General features: G+C 38.3%; 7 protein-coding genes and 1 non-coding gene across 16 annotated transcripts; 5 read left to right on the top strand and 3 right to left on the bottom strand.

Moving 5' to 3' along the window:
* Positions 1 to 576: 576 nt before the first annotated feature.
* LOC110764518 (RPM1-interacting protein 4-like) lies at positions 577 to 2,837 on the bottom strand. Of its 2 annotated transcripts, none has more exons than XM_021967510.2 (4): positions 2,757 to 2,837; positions 1,420 to 1,956; positions 1,025 to 1,231; positions 577 to 900 (listed from the first exon to the last, which is right to left on the bottom strand). In XM_021967510.2, the coding sequence occupies exons 1-4, from the start codon at positions 2,835 to 2,837 to the stop codon at positions 880 to 882; spliced, it is 846 nt and encodes a 281-aa protein (XP_021823202.2). In that variant the 3' UTR covers positions 577 to 879. The 2 variants fall into 2 exon arrangements, with proteins under 2 accessions (XP_021823202.2, XP_088107660.1); XM_088251534.1 differs by lacking the exon at positions 2,757 to 2,837 and adding an exon at positions 2,432 to 2,704 and having other exon boundaries at positions 578 to 900.
* Positions 2,838 to 5,451: 2,614 nt separating this feature from the next.
* Positions 5,452 to 6,253, top strand: LOC110764516 (non-specific lipid-transfer protein AP10-like). The gene is made up of 2 exons (XM_021967508.2): positions 5,452 to 5,917; positions 6,073 to 6,253. The coding sequence occupies exons 1-2, from the start codon at positions 5,562 to 5,564 to the stop codon at positions 6,086 to 6,088; spliced, it is 372 nt and encodes a 123-aa protein (XP_021823200.2). The 5' UTR covers positions 5,452 to 5,561; the 3' UTR covers positions 6,089 to 6,253.
* Positions 6,254 to 6,404: 151 nt separating this feature from the next.
* On the bottom strand, positions 6,405 to 8,546 carry MRB1 (transmembrane protein, putative (DUF3537)). 2 transcript variants are annotated; one of them, XM_021967507.2, is made up of 5 exons: positions 7,901 to 8,543; positions 7,364 to 7,813; positions 6,963 to 7,266; positions 6,724 to 6,849; positions 6,405 to 6,628 (listed from the first exon to the last, which is right to left on the bottom strand). In XM_021967507.2, exons 1-5 carry the CDS (start codon positions 8,300 to 8,302, stop codon positions 6,624 to 6,626), a joined length of 1,287 nt encoding a protein of 428 aa, XP_021823199.2. In that variant the 5' UTR covers positions 8,303 to 8,543; the 3' UTR covers positions 6,405 to 6,623. The 2 variants fall into 2 exon arrangements, with proteins under 2 accessions (XP_021823199.2, XP_021823198.2); XM_021967506.2 differs by lacking the exon at positions 6,405 to 6,628 and having other exon boundaries at positions 6,713 to 6,849; positions 7,901 to 8,546.
* A 639-nt stretch (positions 8,547 to 9,185) lies between these two features.
* IM (Alternative oxidase family protein) lies at positions 9,186 to 12,769 on the top strand. Its single transcript, XM_021967505.2, has 9 exons — positions 9,186 to 9,641; positions 9,826 to 10,012; positions 10,262 to 10,355; positions 10,764 to 10,879; positions 11,216 to 11,324; positions 11,649 to 11,717; positions 11,917 to 11,988; positions 12,075 to 12,122; positions 12,424 to 12,769. Exons 1-9 carry the CDS (start codon positions 9,481 to 9,483, stop codon positions 12,630 to 12,632), a joined length of 1,065 nt encoding a protein of 354 aa, XP_021823197.1. The 5' UTR covers positions 9,186 to 9,480; the 3' UTR covers positions 12,633 to 12,769.
* A 993-nt stretch (positions 12,770 to 13,762) lies between these two features.
* LOC110764510 (E3 ubiquitin-protein ligase COP1-like) lies at positions 13,763 to 18,325 on the top strand. 4 transcript variants are annotated; one of them, XM_088252489.1, is made up of 13 exons: positions 13,763 to 14,257; positions 14,347 to 14,424; positions 14,552 to 14,725; positions 14,819 to 15,154; positions 15,244 to 15,389; positions 15,481 to 15,546; positions 15,824 to 15,902; positions 16,298 to 16,453; positions 16,579 to 16,677; positions 17,172 to 17,245; positions 17,661 to 17,697; positions 17,780 to 17,890; positions 18,032 to 18,325. In XM_088252489.1, exons 1-13 carry the CDS (start codon positions 13,982 to 13,984, stop codon positions 18,200 to 18,202), a joined length of 1,803 nt encoding a protein of 600 aa, XP_088108615.1. In that variant the 5' UTR covers positions 13,763 to 13,981; the 3' UTR covers positions 18,203 to 18,325. The 4 variants fall into 4 exon arrangements, with proteins under 4 accessions (XP_088108615.1, XP_088108614.1, XP_021823188.2 ...); XM_088252488.1 differs by having other exon boundaries at positions 13,773 to 14,257; positions 17,172 to 17,276; positions 17,518 to 17,697; XM_021967496.2 differs by having other exon boundaries at positions 13,780 to 14,257; positions 14,552 to 14,707; positions 17,172 to 17,276; positions 17,518 to 17,697.
* A 199-nt stretch (positions 18,326 to 18,524) lies between these two features.
* LOC110764511 (inositol diphosphatase DSP1) lies at positions 18,525 to 21,306 on the top strand. Of its 4 annotated transcripts, none has more exons than XM_021967502.2 (5): positions 18,525 to 19,331; positions 19,475 to 19,568; positions 20,572 to 20,629; positions 20,757 to 20,800; positions 20,898 to 21,306. In XM_021967502.2, exons 1-5 carry the CDS (start codon positions 19,126 to 19,128, stop codon positions 21,087 to 21,089), a joined length of 594 nt encoding a protein of 197 aa, XP_021823194.1. In that variant the 5' UTR covers positions 18,525 to 19,125; the 3' UTR covers positions 21,090 to 21,306. The 4 variants fall into 4 exon arrangements, with proteins under 4 accessions (XP_021823194.1, XP_021823195.1, XP_021823192.1 ...); XM_021967503.2 differs by having other exon boundaries at positions 20,705 to 20,800; XM_021967500.2 differs by having other exon boundaries at positions 20,509 to 20,629.
* Positions 21,307 to 21,707: 401 nt separating this feature from the next.
* LOC148295379 (small nucleolar RNA snoR111) lies at positions 21,708 to 21,833 on the bottom strand. The gene has a single exon (XR_015835606.1). It is a non-coding gene; the product is annotated as a small nucleolar RNA snoR111 (small nucleolar RNA).
* Positions 21,834 to 22,290: 457 nt separating this feature from the next.
* PHOX2 (Octicosapeptide/Phox/Bem1p (PB1) domain-containing protein / tetratricopeptide repeat (TPR)-containing protein) lies at positions 22,291 to 25,330 on the top strand. Its single transcript, XM_088252487.1, has one exon. It carries the CDS (start codon positions 22,663 to 22,665, stop codon positions 24,979 to 24,981), a length of 2,319 nt encoding a protein of 772 aa, XP_088108613.1. The 5' UTR covers positions 22,291 to 22,662; the 3' UTR covers positions 24,982 to 25,330.
* The last annotated feature ends 149 nt before the right edge of the window (positions 25,331 to 25,479 follow it).

The following is a 25,479-nucleotide window of genomic DNA, read 5'->3' as shown; positions in this document are numbered from 1 at the left end:
GGCCAGAGTCCCTGTGGAACGTTGAATCATATTGATTTATATGATTTTTACGTTCGGGCCAGGTGATAATCATGCTGGTGGACTTGGACGTCGAAACTGGGCCCCGCTTAGGAAATTTAAAAACAAGGTCTCAATCCGGCCGTTGGATTAATGCAACTGCGTAATAAGGAACAGCATAAGAAGGTGGGGGCGTCTGTACGTCATTGTGACCTAAGCTAATTTTTGTTTGGGGACAATAATAGAGGAGTGCGTAATTTGAAGTTTTGAACTAAAAATTCGAGCGCCTATATGTTCAAATTAGTTTTTTTGTTTTTTTTGGCCAAGTATGTCTTCAAATTAGTTAAGTTCACCCAAAGATTTCATTTCCACATCCCACTCCTATAATTTGAAGTAGTAGTACAGTACTATTCTATAATTTCTCTTTAAAATATTTTCAAAACTTAAAATTTTTCTATTTCGGTTTTTGAAATCTTTGAAACTACAGAAATTCAAAAACCAATAAAGAAAACTTGGGTATAGCTGTTACATTCTTTTTCTATCGTGTCAACAAACTCAATAATATATACTTTGCATGAAATCCTTCATTTACATAAATAACCTGACCCCAAATAAGATGAGGCATAACACTAAGAGCCAAAGAATGAAGACTAACATACAATAACATGACCCCAAATAAGATTATAAAAAAATTAAAATCCAAGAATACGTACTAATTACTTTAATATTAAGTCAATATAGCAACCATTTTCTTAAGGAAAAAGAATAATGACAAGCACAAATAAACTTTTGGTCTTTAAAACAACCAATTAAACTTTTCTTCTCCCTTTCACTTCAAAATAGACACAAAGCAAAGCCGTGTCCATGTCACTCCCTTTCACTTCAAAATAGACAGCACCAACTCTACGAAAGAACAAAAGAATATAAATATTAGTAGTTTGCTCTTGATGATGAGGAAATGTAAAATATATATATTATCACAGAAACTTTGGCCGGCCTCAACCATACCATAAGTTCATAACCATACCTTTGATTTGGAATTAGAAGAAGATTTTCCACGTTTATTTGCACTATTTAAATGATTTGCTGCTTGTTGTTGGGGCATAATGGGAAATTGCGATGCAGTTTTTTTTTCTTCTTTCACTTGCTCGAATATGTAAGTAAAACCTTCTCCCGATTGGGGGTCTTTTTCATCCCAGTCCCCAAACTTGGGTATTGACGCTACTCTAGTATGCTGTTACGTTACAAATTTAGCACAAGATTATTAAAACAAGATGACTAATCAGATCTTTAAAAGACTAACGTATAAAATTTAAACATTTGAATCATATTATTAGCCCTAAATTGATTAATAAACTTTGCTAACCCAAGACACCAAAATTACAGTTAGGATTATAGTGTTTGTTCGGAAAGAGAACTTACAGTGTCGTGACTAAGAAGATCAGAGTGAGAGTGATGGCTACTAGTAGTACTCTTAGGCTTGCTCTGAGAATGGGACGTGTTGCTATGATCGCTTCCAGTTCCAGACGAAGCCAAACTACTCTTTCTTCTATCAGATCTCTCACGTCTGTGTCTTGACTGTTGTTGCTGCAACAGTGAATAATCTGAGTTGCTCCTTTCACTGCCAGACTCTGACATGTTACTCTTGCGGCTCCCTACAGAAGTCTTTCGTCGATGCGCCCCATGGCCTGCGTCTCCCTCAATTTGGTCTGCTTTAGGGTTTCCCTCAGTTTGGTCTGCTTTAGGGTTTGTCAAGGTTCTTGATGTGCTGCTGGAACTCATGCCATTGTATGGAGGCTGTGCCGCTTGGAAATCAAGCATGGCCTTGAAGGCCTCTGGGTTCTCTTCAGGATCATTTGGGTTCCTCTTCACCCCATCTTTACGAGCGTTCTCAAAACAAGCAGTGTAGGATATATTTTCACTGTCCCAGTCCCCAAATTTCGGGACATGGGTTTTTTTCTGCAACATAGTCATTTGAACAAGAAAGAAAGCTACTAATTACTTTACAAGAAAATTAATGGAAACGAACGGTAGGGTTTTGTTGAAGAAAAACAAAAGTGAAAAGTTTAAGAGAGATCCTTTTTTAAAAAGAAAAAGAGTATGCTCTCGACTAAATATCAATGAGAAATTAATGTATACGAATCACGCCACTTAAAATCTAAAAATTTCAAATTTCCTAATTTGTATCAATCAAACAAAGACGGTCAACTATCAATTCAAAACCTGACATTAATTTACGCTATGAATTAATCAAATAAATCCTTAAATAATATATATTCCTTAAGAAAATGAAATATTTAATTTCCAACTCATGAAGCAAACCAATCAACATAAACCAATCACGATGAATTTCTTCACAAGAAGCACAAGTAGCTATAAGTCAAATTCCAAAACTCAAAAAACCATAGATATATAGTAAGAACACATGACTTACGGACATAATATCGGGTCGATTAATTGTTGTAGAAATGATGGGTGAAGAAGAAGAAGAGGGGGGAGGAAGAAAAAGAAGAAGGTGGATCGATTGACCCTTTCTTGTTTTCAGACAATTCAGGACGCGTTTTGAGCACCAAGAAATTAAAGTTGGGGACCTGGACGTGCGTTAGAACATCGTCCATCCGATGGTTACAAAGTTTGCTATAAGCGTATAAACCATTTCAAACCCCTCAAGCAACAATGTCTTTGTTTGTTAGCTAACTATAGTGAAAATTAATCATAAAATAGAAAACTATAGTTCAAATTTAAAAAAAAATATATACATTATCTGTTATGGTTGCCATGAAGTGGCGGTTTTGTCGTCCTCTCTTGCTCCTCTTCTTCCTCGTCGGTATTCTCACCATAATTTTTTATTTTTTTTCACCATATTACACCCATATATTACTCATAATATGTAGTAAAGTATATTTTTTTTTAAAAGAGTAACAAACGACCCGAATTATAAAAATTTAAAATAATATGCAGAACTAATTAGTGCCTCTTGTATACATAATATGCTTGCTTAGATACAGAGAGAGAATATACAGAGACATGATTCCTTTTATATAATTTCAGATACGACAAATTAATAACTCACCCTATGATTGGCCTCCGACGGGTTTTAGGGTTGATCGACATTTGTAGGGAAACCATGATGCATAATTCGTATGTGTATAGTAACATTTAAATTGGTTTTTTTCAATTGACATTTCTTATGAAATAATAGATTTTCAACTAATGTGTTTTACTATTGTTTTTTGCTCCATCCTGGAAGTTCTAGGGGTTTAATAATCTCCTGATTTTCAATTAAGAATTATCGATTTATATTCAATTCTCATGATTTTCTCATAAATGAGTTGTTATTAACTTTTAGGCGAAAAGTCATTCTTGGTTTCTGTAGTTTGGCACTTCAACCACTTTTCATCCTGTAGTTTCAATTCCATCAATTTTGTCATTGTAGCCATTCAATGACATGTTAGTATTTTTGTCAATTTCTTTAACGATGCAAGGGGCAATTTCGTCAACCCAAAATCCTTGAGTGTAAAAGCTCGTCTTAAATTCTCCCCATTTCATATTAGGGCTCGAAATTCAACCACTAATCCCAATTTTTGAAGAACCCTAAACCCAAATGACCTATTTCAAGCCCTAATATGAAATTAGGGGAGTTTCAGATGAGCTTTTATGCTCAAAGATTTTGGGTTGATGAAATTGCCTCTTGCATCGTCAAAGAAATTGACTGGAATACTAACTTGTCCTTGAATTGCTACAATTATGAAACTACATGGTCAAAAGTGATTGAAGTGCCAAACTATAAGGACCAAAAGTGACTTTTAGCCTAACTTTTATTTGATGAAGATAATATGTGAGTTGACTTCAAGTCATTACTATTTTGATTTCATTTCTTTTTATGAATTTGAGTTATCGTACCTAATAATCATATTCTACGCGGTAATAATTATATTCTTTACTTTCTAATTTTGGAAAAAAAAAGGGTAAAACTTAGAGCTTATATTAAAAATTGAACGACAAATGACTCACTAATGTAGTGGTTCAGAGTAATTGGCTCTCAATAGGACATGTATTGTGTGTGTGAGTTCTCCTCTCAATAGGAAAGGTTCTAAAAAAAAAATTGACAAGTTAGAGAATAATATACACGTACGTACGTATTTTTCAATAGCACTTTCATTTTCCGTCACGTCTCAAAAACTCGATAAAATACACATTTTTAAAAAATCAACATGTATGTATATATATTAAAATATTATATAGTGGCCGAACTTTTCAGTTGTACCTTGGCAAAATTTTGTCGAATAAAACACGTTATTCTTTTATTTGTATTTTAAAAAATAAAAAAAGCAGAAGCCTAGGCGCTATTAGGCGGCTCCTTTTTTTTTAAATTTAATTTTTTTAATAAAATAGTATGGCCGGATGGCTATAATTATTAAAAATAATATATTTAAAGTGTATAGCCACGCTGCGATACTCGTAAAAAAATAATAGTATAGCCGCACGGCTATCCTGGGATCCTTTTTTTTATAATTGTTTTTAATAAATAGTATAGCCACGCGGCTATACTGGGGTCTTTTTTTAAATGTTTTTAATAAATAGTATAGCCGTACGGCTATACCCTTTAAATATAGAGATATTTAGTCATATACTCATTCTTAGCACTAAAACGATAAATAAACCCTACACCATTTAATTTCTATAAACAAACCCAGAAAATGATAGCTGACCCTATTGAATTTAATTTTGATTATTAAATTACTTTGATGCCCTATTGAATGTTTGGGACTTTTTTTTATGAGGTTTTGGGGTTAGATTTGTTTTAAAAAATCAATGGCATTTTTGTAATTTAAAAGAAGTTAAAAGCATTTTTGTTAGGTTGTAAATGGGCTTTGGGTGTATTTCTAAAGTCCATTTCATATAGGGTTTCTTTTATAATTTGGGCTCCTATTTTGGGTATAATAGTGAATCTCCCATAAATATATTTAATGGAATATAATCACGCTTTCAGCACAGTATGTTTTGTTTGTTTCAAGACTAGAAGGCGGTTAGCAGATAGCAAAGATCACGTTTCTTCCGAGAAAATAACAAATAAAACCAGGCTAAAGATGTTAAGTGTAGTCCATGCCAATAAGGCCCTCAACTGGAAATCTGCAGAGTTTGTCGAAAATGTCTCTAAATCAAACCCCACAATTCACAGAAATCATATTTTGAACCCAAAGAACAAACTTAAAAACAAAGACTGATTAAATAAACACAGGCTTAATAAGGCTGTTAATGGTATTTACAATGGCCTGTATTAGTTGGCGCCGGTGGTTTTACATAATCTAAACCAGTTTTTCTTTTGGTCTGACTGACAGTTACACACAGGACCTTAGGAAGAATCAAAAAAATCTGGACTGCATAACTGCACAATAAATGAGGTACCAAAAACGTGGTGGTGCCTGCCCTATAAAGAAAGGCATGCATCTTATGCTCTAAGCCACAGTGAGTGTGAGTTGAGGTTTTACAATATCCAACAAGCAAGCAGTTTTTATATTGCCTTTGTGTTTTTCTCTTCCCTTTGTTCAGAAAGAGAGAGTATGGAGATGAAACTGATGGGTTGTTGGTCTCTGATAGTTTTTGGGTTGGTGGTTATGGTTTTGAACAATGCATGTCCTGCAAATGGGGTCACATGCCAAGAGGCCCTAATGACTTTGATGCCCTGTGAGCCATACTTGGTGGGTTCTGGCCCAGGCACTCCTGCCGTTCCTTGTTGTGCTGGTGTCCAAACCCTTGTTTCTGAGGCTTCCTCCACTGAAATCCGCAGGAGCCTCTGTGAATGCTTGAAAAAAGCTGCAGCTGGGATGAAGATTGACCCAGGCAGACTTAAGGCCATGCCCGAATACTGCAAGGTCTCCATGCCCGTACCTCTTGACCCCGCCGTCGACTGCAGCAAGTAATCTCTCTCTCTCTCTCTCTCTCTCTCTCTCTCTCTCTCTCTCTCTCTCTTTTCTTAATTATGTATCTAAGAATATCATACAGATTTTTTGTTCATATGATATACATGATTTGGTTGGACTAATGTGTTCTTTTTACTTTTGTGATGTGCAGAGTTCCTCTGTTCTAAAGGCTGTGCATGATGATGGTATGAAATAAAACTCGGAGAATGATTAGCTGCAACCCAGATGTTTTGGGATGTGCAGAAAATTAATTTGTGTTTGAATCCTTTTGTGCATCCAAAATGTGTATTGAAAAGCAATTATAAAGTAAAAGAATGCCATCATTTCTCCAATTTTTCTCTCTTTTTTCTTAACTTGGTTTAGTATCTGCTCCCAACTAAAAAGCAATTAAGCTGTATCCTTTTACAAGGCTATAAAATTTGACATGCATCAGATACCAAAAACTAAATAAAACTCCAAACTCCAAATGCAGCCTCCAGACTCTTCTGAAATAATATGACTTTTATTACCAATAAAAAATAACCCACCAACCCCATCAGCACCAAATGTGTTTTCAGCTGTGGAGGCTTGTTTGAATGAGACTGAGAGTTACTGTTGCATGTCAAGACATTGTCCAGGAGCCTTACTGTTACACCATTTTCATGAGAAAATTTCACTCACCAAAATCTACATTGCTAGGTATTATACTCGGTACAATGTTAACTACCCTGTAATGAAAAAGAAGAAGAAAAGATTAGCATCAATGCAAAACTTAATCTCTGATTCTCTCTGTGTCTCAGAAATGAAAAAAATCAAGAAATACCAATTGTCTTGTTGAGCAGCCAGAGCAGAAGGGCCAGTTGAATTGCAAAAATAGAGTGAAGCCACATTCTATCCACCGTGAACCCAAACACTGTGATCCCTGCTCTATTATTCTCCAGATATTTCACTGCAAAAGCGACCACGCGCTATCATTACAAAAAAATAGAAAGAAGCAAAAACATAAATAAATAAATAAATTCAACACTGTCACTGAAGACGATGATGTGTTCCTACTACAACCTAGAGCTTGTCTTTTCTGGAATGAGATTGTGTGAGTGTAAATTGGCACCAGCTTGGTGTTGTCCAAATCGTCATCTTCTCCAGCTTCGTCATCTTCTGATTCGATATCAGCACCAAAAGGAAACACTTGAGCTGAAGAAATCGGAGCCATTGGAGTCTCACTTTCTGTGTAATCAAAAGACTGTATTGTGGCGCAGACATGCCACTTTGCAGCAAGCCCCGTTATCGACTGTGCTTTGTGTGTTATTTTTGTTGCACTTCGCAGGCAAATGAAAAGGCTAATAACTAGGCTAATGGAACATAACTGCAACATGACCAGAAAACAAAAATGGCAATATATATATAATTTGAATCAGATATTACTGGTCATATATGTAAGTGAACGAAAGATTGAAAATTACCGCAAGCTCTCCAGCCTTGAAGATATTAACATGAGCACTAGACCTAGTTACCATGACCAGAGAAATGAGCTGACTCGCTGTGACCATAATTAGAGAGAGCAGGATGAATACTCGAAACCTATGGCTCATCAGCCGAAGGTTCCTTCTGATCTTGAGGTGTTCCATCAAGATCAGCTCAACCTCGGTCTCCTTTTGAAAAACTTGGGCAAAATTTTCTAGTCTCAGTATTTGAAGACGGCAAATAAGCCGGAACAGAACACACACCAGGAAGAAAATTGTGGTTCGATAAAGCCATGAACACAGCTCCAACGTACACAAAATCGTGTTGCTTAAATAGATGTTCCCATAATATGGTAATTCGGTTGCTCCTGAGACATACCACCATAGCTTGTAGAGGCACTCTGCTGCAAAACAGGGGAATACGATCATGCAGAGGAGCTTCATTGAATTCTGCAATCGTAAAAACATAGAGATTAGAAGCTCAAAGTTTCAAGATTTTGCCTAAGGTTTTGTTTTGAATCAACTAATTATATATACCTGAAACAGTTGTTTATATCCATGGCGAACCTTCTCACTTGCGTCATATAATTTGTCAAGGAAGAGAAACCTCCTCAAACCATATTTGCGAGTCCAGCAGTAGAGGCTGATGAATGCGAGCACTGAGAATAAAGAAAGTGATAACTGAGAAACTACATGGTAAGGCCTGCTGTGATTCTCGTCGCAGTCGGAGCAGGAGAGGAGAAAGTGTGAGACAAGCGGCACGCCAATGGCTAAAACGAAGAAGATGGACCATGAAATACCAGTCCTCCATACATTGGACTGATCCACGAAAACCCATTTGAGGCATGCATCGAAGCTCTTCAATTCAAGTCCTTCGTGGCCTATGTAGCCTGAGATTGCTCTGTGTTTTGATAGAAATGATCGCCTTTCGTCTTCCATGGTTTTGTAAGCTTTGGTTTTTCTCAAGTTAGAATCAGAAAGCAGAGGAAAACATATAGCCAAGAGAAATGGAAGACCTGTCAACTATGTCTCTCTCTCTCTCTCTCTCTCTCTTTAAAAAAAACAAAAAAAAGCAGATCCAACAACGTTAGTCACTACTTTCATAATAAAATCCAACAACGATTTAAACTAAACAAATCGGATTTCTCTCTAAACCAACCTAATTTGTCAGTTCTACATTATTTTAATCTATGACATAATGGTCAGTTCTACTTGAATCAAGGTTCACAAGACACCTACTTAGCAACTTTCATAAAATAATGTGTTATAAAGTCTTATGAATTCATGATGCGCCACGTTACAATTTGAAGAATTTGGGCAACCAATTTTCCAACGTCTTAGAGTAGGTTTGGGCTTCTTCTGTACACGCGTAAAAGGGGTTGAGGTTGATTGAAAGCTACCAATGAGAGAGAGAGAGAGAGATACCCATGATCTGCAGTCAACCGGTCGACTGTGATTTTTATTTGTATGATGTTCTAGATTACTATAATGCATATGGTAATGAGATCGAACTTGTGTGTAAGGGTGCGACGAGGAAACGTTGTCTTGATCAATTAGCCTAACTTTATTAAATAAATAGAACATCTTTGTTATGGGCTTTTTATACAAAATCTGTAAAAGGCTGCTTCAAAATCTGGACTCGCCAAACCTGGAGAAGCCCAATGACCACACAAGTTGCAGAAAGTCAAAACCAGAGCCCACAGTCTAATAGCAACTGGTGAAAAGAGGAGCCACGAGAGCTAAAATGTGAACAACATATAAGACACAAAATAAAATAAAATTCTTGACTTTGTATATATTAACATAGTATCATCCAATCCTTATATACTTTTGATTTGTGTCGTGCAACTAACAAAGCACCAAGCAAAAACACAGATGGCATTGGCCGTCCCCCAAATTTATGCGCAACGCAAACCGCGCCAACGTTACTAGACTTGCAAGACGACACAAAATACTTGCAAAGAAAAATAAGAAAGATACCCCATTTGTGCCATTTTCCTCACACTCTTTGGCGGTTGACATTTTCCCTTGTACCAACTGACCGAAACCAATTCCAATTTGATTTCCATTTTCTGGCTTTTGAATTTTCGTTTCGGTCTCTGCAAAAACCGTCGGGAATGGCAGCGGCGACTTTGTCTTCCACGGTGTTTGCAATCTCAACCTCCTGCTCTTCATCGTCTCTCAAAGCAAGGAACTTTAAGAACTCAGCTAGCTCCTCGTTTTGTTCTCAGAATCGTCTTCCTTACAATCCCATTTCTGCTCGTCCATCAATTTCCAGGTATGTTTGTGTGCTACCACTTTATATGTTGAAAAAACAATCTTTAATGTTCCTATTTGTGAGAAAAATTAGAAACCTAGCATGGTTGGGTATGGGATCTAGCAAGTGGATTTATCATTTAAACTTTTGGGCCTTTTCAATGATTGGATAACAAGATTCATAATTGGTGTTGGAATTTGTATAGAGTTCGTGCAACTATTCTGCAAGAAGATGAAGAGAAAGTGATAGTGGAGGAATCCTTTGAATTCAAGGCTTCTTCTTCCTCAGATGAAGTGAAATCAAGCAGTGGGGGCCCATCAGAGAGTTCGTCTTCAAGTACTTTTGAGAGCTGGGTTATTAAATGTGAACAAACCATCAACATCTTCCTCACGGTAAATCTTAACTCTTATCGAATAATTGTTCTACAGTACTAACCGTAGCTCCCATGTCGAATTGTCAAAGAATTGTTATCAGGCTGTAACTTTGTTGATTCATTTTGTGCGCATAATGAATGTGCACAGTTGCAGTTTTTTATCTTCCTTGTTGACGGTTGGGCATGATGCTTGAATGAGCTTAATTCATTCAACGTTTTGAGATGTCCTCTTAGTTGATCTTTAATTCAGTTCTACAAATCATTCCAGGATACAGTCATAAAGATACTTGATACTCTGTACCGTGACCGAGATTATGCAAGGTTTTTTGTACTGGAAACCATTGCAAGGGTTCCTTACTTTGGTGAGTGCTACACTTTGTTTAGTAAAAAATTTCTGCAGTTCTGTAAGAGGGTATTTGTAAAGATATGTGAATAACTTCAAACAATAGGAATATAAGCCTTCAAATGCTTGAGGAGTAGTTACAAATACATTGCCAGTCGTTCATGCCCTCACATACATCACATTTGGCCCAATATCTTGTATTATAAATACGATTCATCTGAAATATGGAGTGCCTTTTGTATATCATCATTTCTTTGGATTTTGATCATGGAAAGGCATGCCCATTAGTTCCTCTTAATTTTCTCTGCAAATGTGCATTTTACCTGCTACTGCTAAGAATATGTTCTTGTGTAATCGTTTTCCTAATATGTTATTGTGATTCTCAGTTGTGATTTTTAATTTGTGTCTTTGTGTTATTTTGGGGCAGCCTTTATGTCTGTTTTGCACATGTATGAGAGTTTTGGTTGGTGGAGAAGAGCAGATTATCTGAAAGTGCATTTTGCTGAGAGCTGGAATGAGATGCACCACTTACTTATCATGGAAGTGAGTATCTTTATATTTTGCTCTATCTCGCCAATGATTCCTTACATTGTTGGAGATTCCACAATGAAAGAAATTTAGATAACTAGCATCAACAAAGTAAGCTTGCAGGAGGAGACTAGAGTGAATTTAGGAGAGAGAACAAAATAGAAAGAAGAAAACTTGTATGACATGTGGTGAAGGCTTTTTCAAATTATGATGTTCTGGCTCAAAGGCACTCATGTCAAAACTTTGTGTAGATTATGGTAGCTTCATATATTTACTTATGGCTTCCCTTCTGTGCACATAGAGGTCCACATGGTTTGCTTGATTTAATAATAGCATATGGTACAATTGCAGGAATTGGGGGGAAATGCTTGGTGGTTTGACCGCTTTCTTGCTCAGCATATTGCGATCTTCTATTATTTTATGACCGCCTTTATGTATACAATAAGCCCAAGAATGGCATGTAAGTATGAGTATCTGGTTTTTAATGTACTATAATTTCCTGGGTTTGTTGTTGCTCTTGCATCTAAGCATCCCTGTTGGTGCATTTGTCCTTGGTGGTTGCAAACTTACAAGAACTCTCCATCTAAACCAAAATTAAACCTTTTAGTACTAAGTATGCAGGCAAACTTGTTGAAATTTGTATCCCTTTTTAAATTTGATAATAATTGCATAGTTTCTAGGATATTTTCCACTCTATTTTCTGTTTAAGTTCTACAGAATGCTGAATTAGCCTGCATGCTTGCAGTAGTGTGTTTTTATGAATTTAGTTTGATTACTACTGCAGATCACTTCTCTGAATGTGTAGAGGGCCATGCATTTTCAACTTACGACAAGTTTATCAAGGCCAGAGGAGGTATGGTTTAGATCACTTCTCTATATGTTTGTGCTCATATACAGGTGTTTGTTAGATCACATCAAATTTGCACTAACTTCTAAGCATGCAAAGGCCACGAGATGATCTCGTATCATCCGATCAGTTGTAAAGTGCACTGTCTTATGCTTACCTCAAATGCATATCACTTATTCTGACGTGGTCTTTTCTACTGTTGTAGAGGATTTGAAAAAGTTGCCTGCTCCTGAGGTTGCTGTAAAATACTACACTAGCGGTGACTTGTACTTATTTGGTAAGTTTTTCTGTTTTTCAATCTTTGTTTCTGTGTCCTGAAATGCTGTAATCCTAGATTTAACAATCCCCCCAAATTTCATCCAGATGAATTTCAAACTTCCAGACCTCCCAATTCTCGAAGGCCAAAAATAGGTAACTTTCATACTCTGATTTTATTCTGCCAGTTAGTAGATGAATATGCTAGGAGTTAGCTCAATTTTCAAATTTTGTTTTAGATTATGATCTCTCCTTTACGAAATAAACTTGTGTGGGATGGACAAATTTCGCTTCTCACATAGTATGGGTTGTGGGACCCATAGAATTTTGTGGGTCCCACCTACACCATTCCACAGGACTCAGATTTTTGGGCCAACTAACCTTGGTGTCTTGTAACACCAACTGAATGAGTTAAGAATAAGAGTAAGCATATTGTGATCTGTTTTTTTTTTCTCAGAGAATTTGTACGACGTGTTTCTGAACATAAGAGATGATGAAGCTGAACATTGTAAGACGATGAAGGCCTGCCAGACTCACGGGAACCTGTGGTCTCCTCATTCCCGTGCAGAAGAAGAAGATGACGCCCCGTGCGTCGTTCCTCAAACAGACTGTGAAGGTATTGTAGATTGTATAACAAAATCCGTGACAACAAAGCCAGAAAATTGATCATATAAGACACAAGAGGGGACGAGGAAATTAGGTAGAAGTAGTGAATGGTATAAGAAATTTGTTTGTATACACAAGAATGATATAGATCCAAAAGAAGCATTTGGTTATCCAATGAAGCTTGCCTTTCTAGTTTCCATTGGGGGAGAAGGCTTCAAGGCGTGGTTGTTTCACATTTTTCCATTTTTTGAACATGTTTTGTGGGACTATTAGCTTAGCTAGCATTAATATGTGGTGGCACCCCCCCTACCCTAGCATATCTTCTTTTTGGTCTACTCGTCGAGTCGTCGTGACTGAGTGACATTGACAATGCCTGCCCATACTGCTACCTTCTTGCGTTGTTCTAGTGTCGCAAACCGCCTGTATTTAAAAACCCTAGAAAATATCAACAACACTTATCAGTGAGTTTGTGGTCCACCGGCATTTATGCTAAGAAAAGAAGATGAACTCTCGTTTTAATTGCATTATGTTTATGTACCTGTCTTTATCATCTTATCTTTAATCAGCAACATAATTCACCCAGAAAAAGAAAGATATGAATAAACCAGATACCCAGCCTCACAAATAAAAAAAGAACTATTTTCCCAAAATTGAAAAAAAAAAAAAAAGTACAAAGAAATAAAAAGCAAAGTGAATTTAGAATTACATCTTGTTATAAGCCATCTCATATGTGATGTGATGTGATGTTATCATACTCATAGTTACCTTACCTCTCGCGGAATTAGTCGGACCATGTAGCGGATTGTTGATATGTAGTCGATAATGTATCAATACTATTATTGCCAACAAAAACAAAACATATACATTATCGCCGACAAAATGTACATGCACAAAGAATTCTCTGCTTTGGGGATACGTCTAAAATCTCTCAAACGTGTCCTAACATAAAATCTGTCAATGTGTGTTAAACATGAAGGCAAGCTAAATTATTATCTTCTTTGTTCCATTTTCCATTTTCCTTTTTGTTTTGTTTGGTGCACGAATCATCCGTTTTCCTGTTTTTATTAATAACCGGCTGTTGCAGCTGCGCCAGCTTTGGTACGTCGTGTTCAATACTCGTCGTCCCACCCAATTTTGAAAAGAAAAGGAAAAACACATAAATCACACGCCTAACGTTACGTGGGCCGCTATTGCCCTCACAACAAAGTCTTCAAATCAATGCTCTCGAAGTCACTACACAATACACACACAGAGACTGGAAGACTAAAGTAGAAAAGACACAGCCTTCTTTTCTTTTCCTTTCCTTTATTTTCTAATTTCCTCTCTTCCTTTGGTTACTTTTCTAATTTCTCTCTCCTTCTCTCGCTCACCACAAATTCACAAATTCACAAATTCCAGTTATATTTGAAATGGAAGACAGCTCAATGGGCGGTGCGCTAGTCCCCACCGTGAAAGCATGTGAACACTTACCAGGCTCCGCCACCGAAACGGCGTCGGAGGAGCCGGACAAGGACATTATGTGCCCGATATGCATGCAGATCATCAAAGACGCCTTCCTCACTGCTTGTGGCCACAGTTTCTGCTACATCTGCATTCTCACTCACCTCCGCATCAAGAGTGATTGCCCTTGCTGCGCTCATTCTCTCACCACAGACCTCATTTTCCCCAATTTCTTGCTCGACAAGGTTCCTTCTTTTCTCTCTTCGCCTTTCCATTTCGATGTGTTTGGTTGACATTGTCAAGAAAGAAAGTAACATCATATTGGAATTTTCAGTTGCTGAAAAATGCTTTGGCTTCTCAAATGGCGAAGACTGCATCTCCATTTGAACAACTTCGTCGGGGACTGCACCAGGTCAGTAGCCATTTTTGTCATAATTAAATCAAAACTTGTTTATTTTCTTCTTCATTCCCATGATTTTGATTAGTTAATAATTTGATCGTATTTACTTGTACGACTTGTAATTCGCAATCTTAGACAGGGTTGCGAGATGTCGATTAAAGAGCTGGACGGCCTGTTGTCTCTCCTTGAAGAGAAGAAGAGAAAAATGGAGCAACAAGAATCTGAGACGAGCATGGAGATCATGCTTGGCTTCTTACATTGCCTGAAAAAGCAAAAGTTCCAAGAGCTCAGTGAGGTCCAAATTAATACATATGTATAAACTTTATGATAGGAGTTCAATTTTCTTCTTCGCATTCTTTTGTTTTGGCTCTTTACTTTGATTATGATGCTCTGTTTTCCTCTGCAGATAGAGGCCGATCTTCAGTACATCAAGGAGGACATAACTGCGGTTGAGAGACGGAGACTAGAGCTGTGCAGCTGGGAACAGGAGAGCTCAATAAAGCTGAAAATGCTTGCTCCTGGTGATCAGCAGCAGCACAGCAATGGCATTGTCTGTAGCACGCAACACGTGCAAGCTCCGATGAGTTGCAACGATTTACTGAACAAAAGATCTGATGTAAAGGCTCAAGCAATTTTCAAGGCACTCCAACTAAATAATGATTGTGGCAGCAGCTCTGATATGCAGTGTATGACAACACCAGGTGTAGCATCACTAGCAAGAAAAAGGAGAGTCCATTCACAGGTTAGTGATCCTGCAAATTGATCTGAGGAGACTACCAACAAAACTTCCTAGATTCTGAACGATTGGACTTCTATTTTTCCTTGCAACAGTTCAATCACCTACAAGAGTGCTACTTGCAAAAGCGACGAAATTGGTACAGACAGGAAGAAAGGGGCGCAAACACTACGAATATAGAAGGTTATAATCCAGGCCTTGAAGATTTTCAATCTGTGCTTACAAGCTTTACACAATACAGGTACAAACTTCTCAAGTATCAATTTCAAGTTTCTACTAGGAAATCCTATCCTGTTATAGTTACTAATGCAATTTTTGGTTGCTTGAAACAGTCGAATGAGGGTCATTGCTGAACTGAGGCATGGTGATCTTTTTCACTCTGCCAATGTTGTGTCCAGGTGATTTAAAATGTCATCCCTCATGCACTTTTTTCAGTAGAAATTGAAAATGGTTCTCATTTCATACAATTTTGTTAGCCCTTTCATCAGCGATTTGCTACCCACCATCATTGGTTATACTCCTGTATCTACTAAATTTAGGCAAATTAAAATCATGGTCCATTGCTTAGTTAGGTCATTTGGTTACTGCAACATGTTAACTGTGTTTGAAAATTTATCTTTAGCTGATCTTGGTAACATATCGTGATATTTGGGGTTCGCATTACATTTGTTGCAGTATAGAATTTGATCGTGATGATGAACTGTTTGCTACTGCTGGAGTTTCACGGTGCATAAAAGTTTTTGAATTTTCCTCGGTAAGCATTGGACAGACGCTTTAGTACCTGTATAATGTCTGTTACTTTTAGTCTTTTATTAAGCAGGAATAATGTTCCAGGGCCGAAGTTGAGCAATGACTCCATATATTGCTTCCAAGTGCTACTGGTGCAGCTTTATACTTCTTCAGTGCACTAACCTAATTGATATCTAAAAGTTGTATGTTGTGGTTTAATATGAAAGGGATGCCATCTTTGATATTTATATTACTTTTTGCCAATAGTTGTTTTTCTGCATAAGACAATGCTTTCGCATATATACCTGTCACCTTTGGGTTGTGTCTGAATTTTCTGAAACTTAATGCACCTCGGTCTCATGGATATATTTTTTTCTTTATTTGTTCATTGTTAATAAGTTCTATTGTGATTACTTCCAGGTGGTTAATGAACCAGCAGATATCCACTGTCCTATGGTAGAGATATCCACACGATCCAAACTTAGTTGCTTGAGCTGGAATAAGTACACTAAAACCCATATTGCCAGTAGCGACTATGAGGGGATAGTAACTGTTTGGGATGTAACTACTCGTCAGGTAGCGAAACCTTTTCTTTTCATTAAAATAGTGCCAATCTGCACACCTATGCTATCATAATTTTGTCACTGCCTCAACCACATTTGTTCACATCCAGTTATTTAACCAGACTCTTTTCTTACCAGAGTGTGATGGAATATGAGGAGCATGAAAAGCGGGCTTGGAGTGTTGATTTTTCGTCTATTGATCCTTCAATGCTCGTGTCCGGAAGTGATGACTGCAAGGTAATTGGACATGAATTTTAGCTCATATCTTAGGGGTTTGTGAGCTGTATCTTGATAAGTGACCTAAAAAGTAACTATTTGTAGTTATAGGCTTGGTGTATTTGAAGTAGGATCAAGAAGTTTGGCTAGCGATGTATAAATAGAAAGTAAGAAACCTTCATGGAAGGCCTATGCATAGGGTCGCTGTAAAAAATGAACGGTGAAGATCTTTAGCTTATTATTTTGTAAGGAAGGATTTCATTTTCAATAGAAATTCATAATGGGATTATGTTTCTACTTTCCAGAAGCTAAAGTAATTCATATTTTCTGGAAAATCTGCCCACCCTGCGACATTTTGATGCTCCTGCCAACCCTATATGAAATTCTCATGTAGGAAAAAAAAATTGCTGGTCGAATTGTTTTCCAACTTCTAAAAAATGATACACTTGCTAGGGATGTATTAGATGGTCTTATGTTTATAAGTGCTCTCAGCATGCATTTTTTTTGCTAAACAGGTCAAAATTTGGTGCTCAAAGCAAGAAGAAAGTGTTCTTAACATCGACATGAAGGCAAACATTTGTTCTGTCAAGTATAATCCTGGATCCAGCTTTTTTGTGGCAGTATGTCGCTGTTCTTAAGATTAAATTAAGAACTTAGTTGCTTATTTCTCCTATCTAGAAGAATGCAAAATTTTTATATACTCTGAAAGTTCACCGTTGATTCCTTTTCTTTCATCCCAATTAGTGATTAAACAAAACTAGTATATGTATAGCCTTTCCCTGAGCCCAATCTGATTGAAAACATATCATTTAATCAAATTAGGACACAGAGCTTGGTATAATCCACTTAGTAATTTTGCAGGTTGGCTCTGCAGATCATCACATTCATTATTATGACTTGAGAAATATCAGCCAACCACTGCATGTCTTTAGTGGGCATAGGAAAGCTGTTTCATATGTGAAATTCTTGTCTAACAATGAACTTGCTTCTGCATCCACTGACAGCACATTGCGATTGTGGGATGTAAAGGAAAACTTGCCTGTGAGTCATCTTGCTTATGGCACTTTTGATTTCTAATTTCCAAACAGAGTTTGAGCTAATTCTTTGTTTTCACCATTGACAGTTGTGCACGTATAGAGGCCACATGAATGAGAAGAATTTTGTGGGTCTTGCGGTAAATAACGAATATATTGCTTGCGGCAGCGAGACAAATGAAGTGTTCGTTTACCATAAGGTTAAGTTGACAAACAAGAAAATGATGTGGTAGCTAAGTTGACATGCCAAAATTGAACCCCCACCAAAATTACAATGTTTACATTGTATATAGGTACTTGGCACCAACAGTAGTTGATTCAGTTTTGGTGTCTACTTGCAGGCAATCTCAAAACCTATGGCTTGGCATAGATTTGGCTCTTCGGATTTAGGCGAGAATGACGACAACACAGGATCATACTTTATTAGTGCTGTATGTTGGAAGAGGGATAGCCCAGTGCTATTGACTGCAAACAGTCAAGGAACAATTAAAGTGCTTCTACTTGCAGCATGATATCGGTAATCAAGTAAAAATTTCTTTTAAGGTATCGCCAACGCAAAGATATACATAAATTTTATCGATGCTAAACAAAGATGTGTGCCTTTGTATTGAATTCAAACCTGGTATTTTGTTTCATATGTTGCAATAGTTGAGTTAAAACGTATGAAAGTTTTAATGATGGTTCTCTTCTTTCCTTTGAACGTACGAAAGAAAAAGGAAGCAGCAATGAAAATAGCCAAATGCAACACCCTTCTGATTCTGAAAAAGCAAAACGGTTCATCATAAAGTTTTGCTACCGCCAAAGAAATAAAATATGCCAATCAATATTGTAACAACTGAAATAATTTGGACATAAAATAAAATTATAAAAGTAAATTAGCCAGTCATAAAGGAAATTCATTAAATAAAAAGCTTCTTTGTAACGGGGATTTCTTTAGAAAAAGGCAAAGAAAGATATCTTCATCCATCTTTTGGAATCAAACTTGGCTTCTTATTATTTATTTATTTTGGTCAACTTGGCTTCTTATTTTTTATTCGTTTGTTTCAAATTAAAAAAAGGATCGCATGGGTCTATGAAATTTGAAACAAACAATTAATGTGAATGCAAATTTGTTAAGTACCAAAGCCCAGCCCAACCCAACCCCAAGTCAGCAGTCTATTTCGTCCCCATAGGCTAGCCACCACTGCGCATCTTATACAAGATCCTCTCTCTCTCTCTCCTACAATCCTATTATTCCCTTTTCGCTCCTTCTATATATAAATAGCAGCACTGATATATAAATAATAGAGATCCTCCTCCTCCCTATAGATTCCCAGAATCGCACTCTCTCTCTCTGACATACCAGAAACGAACCCAGAAAATAAAAAAAATAAAAAGGAAAGAAACTTTCTTTCTGCTTCCTTATTTTTTTGGCGCGAAAAAAAAGGAAGCAGCAATGAAAATAGCCAATGGGGATCGGGAGGTGTGCGTGGCCTCGCCTGCGGCGAAGGCTCCGTCGGTCGGAGATGAGAAAGAGAGGGAGGCAGACGCATTCGTGCCACCTCTAAACTTTGCGATGGTCGACAATGGCGTGTTTAGGTCCGGTTTCCCTCATTCTGGCAATTTCAGCTTTTTGAAATCCCTAGGCCTACGTTCCGTTATGTAAGTCAAATCCAGCAATGTTTTTTTAAATTTAATTTATTCCTATTTTCTTCTTTTTCTGGGCACTTCAAATTTGACTTCAGTTTATCAAAGTTGGGTAATTTCGACTAATTCTTTGGTTTGGGTTCGTGCGTTTGCGTTAGATACTTGTGCCCGGAGCCGTATCCGGAGGAGAACAAAGAGTTTTTGAAAGCAAATGGGATTAGGCTTTTCCAGTTTGGGATGGATGGCTCTCAGGTTTCCTCTCCTTTTTGCCTTATTTTGCAATAAGATGATACTGATGCAAACTTTGTCATCTCTATATTATAATTCCTGCTATAACCGTGTGTGTTTATCAATTTGGGTGCTCTTCTGTAGAAAAATGATTATGCAGAAGATTTGAACCTCTGGGACAAAAGCTTGAATTTATTAGAAATCACATGAGGGCTTGGGGAAAAGAAAAAGACTATTGGATTGATGATTTCAGATAAAATTTGTTTTTGGAGTGAAAAAGTTTCTGGTTTGAGTTCATAGGTTTTTGAAATAATTAACGTCCGCCACCGCTTGTTGAGAAAAAGAGACATGGAAAATTGCGTGTCAAAATCACTTCACTTCATCAGCTTAAGTGCAAGAGTGATGAATTTTTGGGCAAGAGATGCATCACTATGAGCCAATGGCCTTGCTGTATCCCACTCCCAATTTGCTGGTGCAAGCCCCGTGTCCATTGTCTTTTTTCCCACTACAATTCCCCTTTCTGCTTTGCATGAAATCTTTAATTGAATGGAACAGCAAGATTAATATATTGACAATCCTAATAAGCAGTTGGATTTTATATTTACTTGTTACTGACGTATGTTCCATGTTTGAAAACAGCCGTGCACCTCTAACCTTGGGTTGTTTTTGCTTGCCTTGTGCTTTAACGGTTTTCCTTAACTCTTTCAGTTAACTAGAAATGGTTTTGTCAGCTGGCAATAAGTGTTGCCTTTTGTTCTCTACTCTGGTTTTGTCTGCACTACCGATGATCTCACTTTGATCCTTGTACTAACCCCTACGTATTCGAAGATTCTTTTGGCTGTTGTTTCTCTGTTTTCGGTGACTTAAATGTTATTCAATCTTTTGAAATGAACTTGTTGACTGATGATATATTCTGAGCTCGCTAGGGACTTTTCTTCTTTGAGCTAGTTATAATTGCTTTCAGTTGATGTTTTCACTCATGTGGCTTGCAATTGCAACATATTTGCAAATGGATGCTGGACGACAGGAACATTATGTGAAAATTCCGGAGCACGCAATTCGTGAAGCATTACAAGTAGTCCTTGGTATATCATAACACCTTCAACATAAAGTTTTTTTCTTTCTTTCTTTTTTGTGCTTAAGATTACACCACAGCTTAGGATTTGTTTGTTTAACAATTTGGTTATCGACTTGGATGCCTGTGTCTGCAAGATGTAAGGAATCACCCGCTCCTGATTCATTGCAAACGAGGGAAGGTACTCTATTCTTTTTAACTTATTTGCATTCTCTCATCCAAAATGTTGGGTTCCATCTTCCAACAATACGATTGTTTTCCTTTTTGATTTTGTGCAGCACCGGACAGGCTGCCTTGTTGGATGCTTAAGAAGATTGCAAAAATGGTGCCTGACTTCAATCTTCGACGAGTACCAGAGGTTTGCAGCTGCAAAAGCTAGAGTTTCAGATCAAAGGTTCATCGAATTGTTTGATATTTCTACCTTCAAACACTTGCCAACGTCATTTTCGTGTTCAAAAAGGGTAGTGTAGAGTCATTCGCTCCCTGGATAATGACCTTTCAGTCCTTTTAGTATGTGAAGATGATTATTCATGATTGAATTTGATCTGTCGCTAAGTCCAGAAGAATGTGCAATACTCAAAATGCGTGTTCATTTTCATGCAAATCTGTACCTCACAGTACACAATAGGCGTTTATTCCAACTTACTTTAAACTTTTTATGATTCATGAATTTGATCTGTCGCTAAATCCCCAGTCGAAAATTAGACGGTTTATTAATGTTTTGGAAGCATGAAAACCAACTGCAGTGCAAAAGTTTGAAAATTAGCTAGGCGGTAGGCTAAAAGAAAAAAGAAAAGAACCCGACCGCCTAGGACCGCCTAGCCCGCCTAGGAACGCCTATAAGTTTGAAAATTAGCTAGGCGGTAGGCTAAAAGAAAAAAGATAAGAACCCGACCGCCTATGGCCGCCTGGAACGCCTAGGACCGCCTATAAGTTTGAAAATTAGCTAGGCGGTAGGCTAAAAGAAAATAGAAAAGAACCCGACCGCCTAGGACCGCCTAGGGCCGCGAGGACCGATTTATCGAACACTCTCAGATTGTCATAAATTCTTGAAAAGAAAAATCAAAACTAAAATGAAATTGAAAAGAATGTGGACGAGAAACAATCGAATCGCCAATCCAAACAATGACGACCGAAACGATGGCTCGGCCTTTTCACTCTACCTCGCTATTCTTCTCAATCCAAGAGACACACAAACTGTCCCTCGTTATGTAAAAGAAGCGAGGCATATATTAATTCAAACAAAGAAATAAAAAAGAATAGCACAAAACAGAGACTAGCAAACTACAGATCTACAGAGAGGGGCTGAAGAACTCAATTCTTCCAAAGCTGCTGCGTCGTGGGAATTTATATAGAGTCGCCAACCCTAGCCTAGCCCCTTTCGAAATTACCACACAACCCTTATCTTACTATACGTGGATCACAATTGGGCCTGTAATTTGCATTTAGTCCCAATCTCGCACCAACGGGCCCAATCTGCTCAACGATTTATCAGAAAGATGCAGGGATATCTGGATCCCAGTGGCCCCGGTTACCTGATTTGATGAATGTCCAATATAGAAGAGTCAAATCCGTTAGAGTCAACGATTCTACCAACATTAACAAGGATCGACGGTGGAAGATGATCTCATGAGTAGGGCCCACCGTAGATTATTAAACCCCGATGGAATTCATCCAACTAGTTTAGGGTTTGAAGCCACAGTGTGCTTCCAGCTATTTAGGGTTTTTATCCTCCCCACCTGATTTGCTGAGCGCCTGAACATTTCTAGGATCGGAATTCATCCAATCCACCTCGGCTCTTGAGGCTCCAAAAGCCCATCCTTCCGAATCAAAGCCTTTGCTTAAAAGATTCATGCCTTTTGAGTTTCGTCATTGGTAAGTGCCTCGCTTCTCTTTCCTTTTTCGTTAAATTATCAGGTAAAACAGTGCAAGCTCTCTGCTTTAATTCTCCTTTACCTTAATTTTCAATTAGATAGATACGAGCTTTTGTATATACAAGCGTGGGTGAGTTTGTGAGCAAGTGAGAGAGAGGGAGAGTATTAAATGGGGAAATCAGGGGGCAGAAAGAAGAAGGGAGCTTCAAACCAAGTTTCTAGTGATGGAAATTCATCTCCAATGGCTAATGGTGGTGTTGATTTGGACTCTTCAGTCTTTTTGAAAAGAGCACAAGAGCTCAAAGAAGAAGGGAACAAGAGATTTCAGAGTAAGGACTATGTGGGTGCTCTTGAGCAGTATGATAATGCTCTTAAGCTCACTCCTAAGATTCACCCAGACAGGGCGGTTTTTCATAGCAATAGAGCCGCTTGTTTGATGCAAATGAAGCCTATAGATTATGAAACTGTGGTTGCTGAATGCACCATGGCGCTTCAGGTTCAGCCCCGGTATGTCCGGGCTCTCCTTCGGAGGGCTCGTGCATTTGAGGCGATAGGGAAGTATGAAATGGCAATGCAGGATGTTCAGGTGTTATTGGGAGCTGACCCAAATCACCGGGATGCTTTGGAGATTGCCCAGCGGTTGCGGACAGCACTTGGGCCTCGTCAGGAGGCTCAGCAGGACCTCCATAGCCGCCCGTCCCCTGCTGCCCTTGGGGCTTCCGCAGTTCGCGGTGCTCCAATTGCTGGGCTGGGGCCTTGTTTACCAGCCCGGCCAGCAGCAAAGAAGGCAGCTGCTTCAGCTGGGGGTTCTGGTTTATCCCAAATTAACAGGCCAGAGAAGCCACAAACAGTTCTACCGGCTGAGAATGGACCTGAGCCCAAAACCCAGATGCCAAAACTTGTATTGAAGCCCACAAATGCTTCTTCAAAATCTCCTAATCCAAGTAAGGCTAACCAGAAGGAGCCATCATCAGTTTCATTGTCCATTCATGGGCAGCGTTCTGAGGCTGCAAATCGATGGAGACCGTTGAAGCTTGTTTATGATCACGACATAAGGCTTTCACAAATGCCTGTTAATTGCACTTTCAGAGTGTTAAGGGAAGCTGTAACGAAACGCTTTCCATCATCAAAGTCAGTTTTGATCAAGTATAAGGATAATGATGGTGATTTGGTGACTATAACCTCTACAGCTGAACTTAGGTTGGCTGAGTCTTGTGCAGACAGGGTCATTCCAGAATACCCTGAAATAGATAAAGCTGACTCGATTGGAATGTTGAGATTGCATATTGTGGACGTGACTCCTGAGCAGGAACCACCTTTGTTGGAAGAAGAGGAGGAAAAAGCTGCCGAAAACGAGGGGATCAAGGAAGATGAAAGCAATTCTAATTCATCACTTAGTGAATCTGTTTTGGAAGCTGGTGATTATGAAACTGACAAGGTGGAGAAAGAAGCTCAAAAGGAGAAACCAGGAGCCTCAGAAGATCCTGAGTGCAAGGAATTGGAAATGGATGATTGGTTGTTTGAGTTTTCTCAGCTTTTCCGCAGCCATGTCGGTATTGATCCAGATGCTCACATTGATTTGCATGAGCTTGGAATGGAGCTTTGTTCTGAGGCCCTTGAAGAGGCAGTAACTAGTGAAGAAGCTCAGGGTCTTTTTGACAAGGCTGCCTCAAAGTTCCAGGAGGTGGCTGCATTGGCTTTCTTTAATTGGGGAAATGTTTATATGTGTGCGGCAAGGAAAAGGATTCCCTTAGATGAGTCTGCTGGAAAGGAGGTAGTGGAATCACAGCTTCAAACGGCTTATGACTGGGTCAAGGAAAAGTATTCCTTGGCCAGAGAGAAATATGAGGAGGCACTGTCGATCAAGCCAGACTTTTATGAGGGGCTGCTGGCCCTGGGGCAGCAGCAATTTGAAATGGCCAAACTTCATTGGTCATTTGCACTTGCTAAGAAAATAGATCTCTCAAGTTGTGATTCCACAGAAATGCTGAACCTTTTTGACAGTGCAGAGGAGAAGATGAAAGTTGCCACTGAGATGTGGGAGAAGCTGGAGGAGCAGAGAGCAAAGGAACTAAAGGATCCAAGTGCAAGCAAGAGAGAAGAATTGTTGAAAAAAAGGAAAAAACAAGGAAGCGGTAATGAAGGAGAGTCCTCTGGAGCATCTGGTCAGGGTGAGATTTCGGCAGATGAAGCAGCAGAACAGGCAGCTGTTATGAGATCACAGATCCATCTTTTCTGGGGTAACATGCTTTTTGAGCGATCTCAGGTTGAATGCAAATTGGGGTTGGATGGTTGGAAGAAAAACCTGGATGCTGCTGTCGAGCGCTTTAAGCTTGCTGGAGCTTCTGAGGCTGACATTTCATTGGTTTTGAAGAACCATTTCTCCAATGGCGATGGAGTTGAGGGAGATGGGAAAAAGGTTCAGAATTTAGGCAGTGACGTACCTGTTGAAGCCAATAAAGACAATGAGATTCTTTCAGGGAAGTGAGATAATTTATTTTAATGGTGGCTTCCGTGAATAATCTTCAATTTGTGCTTGTTAATCATGAGAATAAACTGGAGAGAGGAAGTGCTTTAGTTTTCTGTACTGAATGGAGGAATGCTGGAATTCTTTTTGTTCAGTTCTGAAAGATTGGGTGCCAGAATATGCAGCTGTGTACTCAACAAGATTTTGGGCAATGTTCTTATGGTAAAGATTACATGTTGTAAACATTTTTTTTCGCAAGGCTGATGAGTTTTAAGTGTCAACTTTATGTGCGTAGGGTCTTAGTTTTAGCTTGCCGCTCCACTTCAGTGCAGTGTGGTTTATAAATGCTAATCTTTATTTTTACGATGCATCTTATTTGAGCTGATTCTTAAATTTATTACAAATCACCAGAAACCAAATGGATACAAGCTCTTCAAATTTATTCCCCTCATATTGTTAATTCTTAAATTCTTGTTAGTGTCAGTTTTAGGTGTGATTTCATTTCAGTAGAAAAATGAA

This window comes from Prunus avium, chromosome 4, assembly GCF_965620075.1.
Source record: "Prunus avium chromosome 4, drPruAviu1.hap1.1, whole genome shotgun sequence".
NCBI lineage: Eukaryota > Viridiplantae > Streptophyta > Magnoliopsida > Rosales > Rosaceae > Prunus > Prunus avium.
Note: the sequence above shows the minus strand (reverse complement) of the source record. Positions and strands in the feature narration are given on the sequence as shown.